General features: G+C 42.9%; 1 protein-coding gene across 1 annotated transcript in view; it reads left to right on the top strand.

Annotated features, from left to right (window-relative positions):
• LOC123765670 (uncharacterized) overlaps positions 1-5,455 on the top strand; it is a 182,465-nt gene extending 177,010 nt beyond the window's left edge. The window contains exons 3-4 of the mRNA XM_045754353.2: positions 2,587-2,755; positions 5,171-5,455. Of these exons, the coding sequence (XP_045610309.2) occupies positions 2,587-2,755; positions 5,171-5,455 (454 nt within the window). The remainder of the gene's footprint in view (positions 1-2,586; positions 2,756-5,170) is intronic.
• The last annotated feature ends 1,051 nt before the right edge of the window (positions 5,456-6,506 follow it).

Genomic DNA, 6,506 nt, shown 5'->3' with positions numbered 1-6,506 from the left:
GTAAGACCAATCCTGGAGTATGCGGCCCCAGCATGGAGCCCGTACCTTGTCAAGCACAAGACGAAGCTGGAAAAAGTCCATAGGTATGCCACTAGACTATTCCCAGAACTAAGAGGCATGAGTTACGAGGAAAGGCTGCGGGAAAAGCACCTTACGACACTGGAAGACAGAAGAGTAAAGGGAGACATGATCACAACCTACAAATTCCTCAGGGGAATCGACCGGGCAAACAAGGATAAACTATTCAACACTGGTGGGACGCGAACAAGGGGACACAGGTGGAAACTGAGTACCCACATGAGCCACAGGGACGTTAGAAGGAACTTTTTCAGTGTCAGAGTAGTTAACGGATGGAATGCATTAGGAAATAATGTGGTGGAGGCTGACTCCATACACAGTTTCAAATGTAGATATGATAGAGCCCAATAGGCTCTGGAATCTGTACACCTGTTGATTGTCAGTTGAGAGGCGGGACCAAACAGCCAATGCTCTAACCCCGCAAGGACAAACAGGTAAGTACATCTGGAGAGAAGGGACTTCGTGACAACCCATCAACATGGGTTCAGGGAGGGTAAATCTTGCCTTACAGGCTTAATAGAATTCTTAGATCAGGTGACAAAGATTAAGCAAGAAAGAAAAGGATGGGCGGACTGCATTTTTTGGACTGTCGGAAAGCCTTTGACCCAGTACCCTTTGAACCAGTACCCTATAAAAGACTGGTACAAAAGTTGGAAAACAGACAGGAGTAACTGGAAGGGTGCTCCAGTGGATAAGGGAGTACCTAAGCAATAGGAAGCAGAAAGTTACGGTAAGGGGTGAGACCTCACATTGTCGTGAAGTCACAAGTAGAGTCCCACAGGGCTCTGTACTCGGACCTATCCTGTTTCTGATATACGTAAATGATCTCCCAGAGAGTATAGACTCATTCCTTTCAATGTTTGCTGACGACACCAAAATTATGAGAAGGATTAAAACAGAGGAGGACAGCTTGAGGCTTCAATAAGACCTGGACAAGCTGCAGAAATGGTCGAACAAATGGTTGTTAGAGTTTAATCCCAAGCAAATGTAATGCAATGAAGATAGGTGTAGGGCGCAGAAGACCAGATACACGGTATCATCTGGGATATGAAATACTTCAAGAGTCAAAGAGAGAGAAAGATCTGGGGGTTGATATCACGCCAGACCTGTCCCCTGAAGCTCATATCAAGAGGATAACATCAGCGTCTTATGACAGGTTGGCTAACATAAGAACGGCCTTTAGAAACTTGTGTAAGGAATCTATCAGACCTTTTTATATCACATATGTCAGACCTATCCTGGAGTATGTAGCTCCAGCATGGAATCCATATCTAGTCAAGCATAAGACTAAACTGGAAAAGGTACAAAGGTTTGCCACCAGACTAGTACCCGAACTGATGGGTATGAGCTACGAGCAGAGACTACGGGAATTAAACCTCACGTCACTGGGAGACAGAATAGTTAGAGGGACCATGATCACCACATACAAGATTCTCAGAAGAATTGATAAGGAAGATAGACAGACTATTTATCACAAGGGGCACACGCATTAGGTTACACAGGTGGAAAATAAGTGCCCAAATGAGCCATAGAGATATTAGAAAGAATTTTTTTAGTGTCGGAGTAGTTGACAAATGGAATGCATTAGGAAGTGATGTAGTGGAGGCTGGCCCCATACATAGTTTCAAGTCTAGATATGATAAAGCCCAATTGGTTCAGAAACCTGTATATCTGTTGATTGACGGTTGAGAGGCGGGACCAAAGAGCCAGAGCTCAACCCCCCGCAAGCACAATTAGGTGAGTACAAACACACACACACACTGGTAAGTGTGTGTGTGTGTGTGTGTTTGGGTTCTAGTAGCTGAGTGGACAGCGGGCGGGACTCGTAATACAGTGGCCTGGGTTCAATTCCCGGGCTAGGCGGACCCAAATGGGCAGAGTTTCTTTCACCCTGATGCCCCCTGTTGTTTATTAGTAAATAGGTACCTGAGAGTTAGACAGCTAGACAGCTATTACGGAGCTGCTTTCTGAGGAAGGGGTGTGTGTGTGTGTGGAAAAAATAGTTAGTTAGTAGTTAGTAACAGTTGATTGACAGTTGAGAGTCGGACCGAAAGAGCAAAACTAAACCCACGCAAACACAACTAGGTAAATACAACTAGGTGAATACACACACCCACAGCTACGAGGAAAGGCTGCGTGAAATGCATCTCACGACAATGGAAAACAGAAGAGTAAGCGGAGACATGATCACTACCTACAAAGTGAACTTCCTCATCAGGTCAGAACCCGTTAAAAAGGGAATATGCTGGAGAAGTTCAGATTGTAGAAAAATATCAAGAATTTTGTTTGGCAACAATAATATTGACGAGTGGAACAGACTGCCGGCCAACGTAATAGAGCCAAACAGTATACCCATAACAGTATTGGTAGACACACTGGGGAGGCGGGGATACTGAGAAGACTCTCTTCTTACTCTTTCTTATTCTTATACGGAAAATGTTCCTGCGTAAATGCCGAAATATTTTGTTAGCTGTAACAGTACACTAAGACTACTTTCTTCCTCTCCAGGTGTGTGGAGGTGACGGAGGGTGGAGGAGGCGAGGGAGGCCACAGAGGAGCAGGAGGAAGGCTCCTGCAGGAGGACCCAATGAAGACAATGGTAGCCGAGGTGCGGGCAGCTTCCTACCACCCAACTCTTCCTCCGGAGATTGCCACAGACGCCGCCATCTATGTTGCTGTGAGTGCTTGTGAGAGAGATATACATAGACAGACAGATAGATAGATAGATAGATAGACAGATAGATAGATAGATAGATAGATAGATAGATAGATAGATAGATAGATAGATAGATAGAGATAGATAGAACAAAAACGGAAAGACAAGCAGGACAGAGAGAAAAACCCAAGAAAACTCAAACAAACACAAGAAACTGGGTCTGAAAAGCCACTGTGCCCAACACTAGGGGCTGAGTTGTCTCTATAATTGAATAAGCATCATTAAATTAATCCTGAAGCGCAGTTGTCTTCATCGTCAGGTCACAACTAAAAGGTCCAGCGTTCAGTTTCCCCAAAGGACAGAAACGGCTGTTCAAGTTTCATTTCGCCTGATGTCTCTATTCACTGTGGAGTAAATAAATAAAGAAACAGTTCAACAATTGTAAAAGATAACAAGCCTCTCAAGGGATACTTCGCTAAGCCTATGTTCAGACTTCCTTCCGTAAGGTGAAGAGAGTAAAACAAATTTATTACCATTCATCGGATATCAACTATCATCCATCGATGACAATATCAATAAGGATATCGTGGAATTCAATCCAAGTGGGAAATTCAGTTCAGACAGTTGTACAAGTGCATCACAGTGCATTATGTAAGACAGTTGTACAAGTGCATCACAGTGCATTATGTAAGACTGTTGTACAAGTGCATCACAGTGCATTATGTAAGACTGGTGTACAAGTGCATCACAGTGCATTATGTAAGACAGTTGTACAAGTGCATCACAGTGCATTATGTAAGACTGGTGTACAAGTGCATCACAGTGCATTATGTAAGACAGTTGTACAAGTGCATCACAGTGCATTATGTAAGACAGTTGTACAAGTGCATCACAGTGCATTATGTAAGACAGTTGTACAAGTGCATCACAGTGCATTATGTAAGACTGGTGTACAAGTGCATCACAGTGCATTATGTAAGACAGTTGTACAAGTGCATCACAGTGCATTATGTAAGACAGTTGTACAAGTGCATCACAGTGCATTATGTAAGACAGTTGTACAAGTGCATCACAGTGCATTATGTAAGACAGTTGTACAAGTGCATCACAGTGCATTATGTAAGACAGTTGTACAAGTGCATCACAGTGCATTATGTAAGGCAGTTGTACAAGTGCATCACAGTGAATTATGTAAGACAGTTGTACAAGTGCATCACAGTGCATTATGTAAGACAGTTGTACAAGTGCATCACAGTGAGTTATGTAAGACAGTTGTACAAGTGCATCACAGTACATTATGTAAGACTGTTGCACTGTGATGCAACAGCATCACAGTGCATTATGTAAGTAAGACAGTTGTACAAGTGCAGCATATGGCATTATGTAAGAATAGGTTTACACGTACATCACAGTGCATTACACTGGACAGTTGTCCAAGAAAAAATTCCCCATGACGTTGTCTTTGTGCAGCTCTGCAGCAAATGTTTGGTTAAGAGTTTGAAGACTATAAGTGATGGGAGTGGCGAGCTGATATACACTCAGTATGCACTGGGAGGCCCTTTGAATCTCAGTGTTTTTTTCTGGAGGGTGACCTTCATGATGCGATAAAAGGGACATTTCTCGGTGCTTCAACATGTAGCTTTTTAGCTCCTATTGGGTTATCCTCGTGATTTTATCGTTCAAGTCATACAAGAGCTAATTCCTGAAATTGTCCTCTCCATGCAATAACGTTTGTTTCAAGCGATTTTTAGATATATATGAAATAATTTAGTTAGCTATATCCCGACAAACATACACCAAAACTTCGACGTTGGTACAACGTTCGAACAAGTTTTAACACCTCCTAACCAGTTATAACAACCAATATAGCAAGTTGTAACAACGTTCTAATACGTCATAAACACGTTAAGCCAAGATGTAACAACTTTATTACAAGTTTATTCAGTTGTACAAGTTCTTTATTCACAGTCTCCGTGGTGTAGTGGTAAGACACTCGCCTGGCGTTCCGCGAGCGCTATGTCATGGGTTCGTATCCTGGCCGGGGAGGATTTACTGGGCGCAATTCCTTAACTGTAGCCTCTGTTTAACGCAACAGTAAAATGTGTACTTGGATGAAAAAACGATTCTTCGCGGCAGGGGATCGTATTCCAGGGACCATAGGATTAAGGACTTGCCCGAAACGCTACGCGTACTAGTGGCTGTACAAGAATGTAACAACTCTTGTATATGTGCATCTCATCTCATCTCAAGTTGTAACAAGCGGAAAATAGAGACAGTTTCGGTTTGTGTTTCCAGCGATCTTTATGTTTTCATCTTCCGACATATTTCACAATATATATTTTTTTCCTCTGTCCTCTGCATATAAACGTACCTTCGGGGTTTTCCTGCTCACGTCTACTCAGGAATATGTCTGCTGAATTAAATGTTTTCCTTCAGGTGATCGTGGTGTTCTACGCAGCCATTATCCTGCTGCTGGTGGGAACCAATCTTCACCGTCTCCGGAGGAAACGACGGAACCACTTCCAGCAGACTCTCCAGCAGCAGCAGCAGCACAAGCAGCAGCAGCAGCGGACTCACCACCGGCCCGTGGACACCACCGCCACAGCGCCTGACGCTCACACCAACAGCTTCTTCGGCAGGTGGACCGCGAGCAGCGCCACGACCTCGCTCCTCACTCAGAAGGACAGCTGGAGTGACCAAGATGGAGCAGTGGTAGTGTAAGGGGGGGCAGGGGGGAGGGGGGAGAAGGGGATAGAATAAGGTAGTAAATATGGGAAGTGTTGACCGCAAAGTAAATATGGGAAGTGTTGACCGCAAAGTAAATATGGGAAGTGTTGACTACAAGCAAGAAAGTGACGAGCGTGGAAGTGAGAAAAGATGTTTACAATGCCAACTAACCGAGGAGAAAAACACTCCTGCTCACCAGTTTTGAAGCACAGGAAGCTTGCGGTGATTCATGCGTGCATGAAAGCTGTAGTTTTCAAAAAGAACGATGCAGAATATTTATTAGGTTGGTCACAAAATAAACTTTTGATGAAGTGTGATGATGGATGGAAGAGCTTCGTGTTGACGATAATGGGTGACGGTGAGGACCATTACTCAAAGAAAACTATCTAACAGGCTTGTACACGCACAAAACTACAAATTAAAATTTACTTGCATAATATAAAATAGTTTTTTAGAGATAACTCAGAGTGTAATTAACGCTGATTAGCTAATACGGCAAAACAATATCCCTAGCAGAAAAGCAATTTGTAATTTGTATCACAAGTCAAACTAATGCTGTGAAGCTGGGTTATGCTTACCTCAATGACGTCACTCAGCATACACAAAGGCCACAGAGAGAAATATTATATCACGGGAGATTGAGAGAACAGTGTACCATGCTTGGGTAGGAAGGAGAAAGTAAGGTAATTGTGGAATGAGAGAGCACTAAGCCAGCATGATTATGTAGTATTTAGAGAGGTAGCGAGGGTCAGACTCAGTGCTGGGAGGTAAGCACGGAGCTACAGAACGATGCCCAGCAATTAGACCTTTGGGGAACCAACGTCAACCTTGTAATAAGAATTCAGAATTGAGAATTCCAAGTCAAAATGGAAAATGAAAAGACACCTCGGTGCTTGCTTCATAATGTTGCATTCAACTTATAACAATGTGATAAAATATAAAGAAGTCTCAAGTACTATTCTTCTACTAATAGTACTAATAGTATTAATAATTCTTTTACTGTGAATTTGAAATTATTACTTTTTAAATGTATAATGTTCCTATA

Source organism: Procambarus clarkii, chromosome 30 (assembly GCF_040958095.1).
Source record: "Procambarus clarkii isolate CNS0578487 chromosome 30, FALCON_Pclarkii_2.0, whole genome shotgun sequence".
Lineage (NCBI taxonomy): Eukaryota > Metazoa > Arthropoda > Malacostraca > Decapoda > Cambaridae > Procambarus > Procambarus clarkii.
Note: the sequence above shows the minus strand (reverse complement) of the source record. Positions and strands in the feature narration are given on the sequence as shown.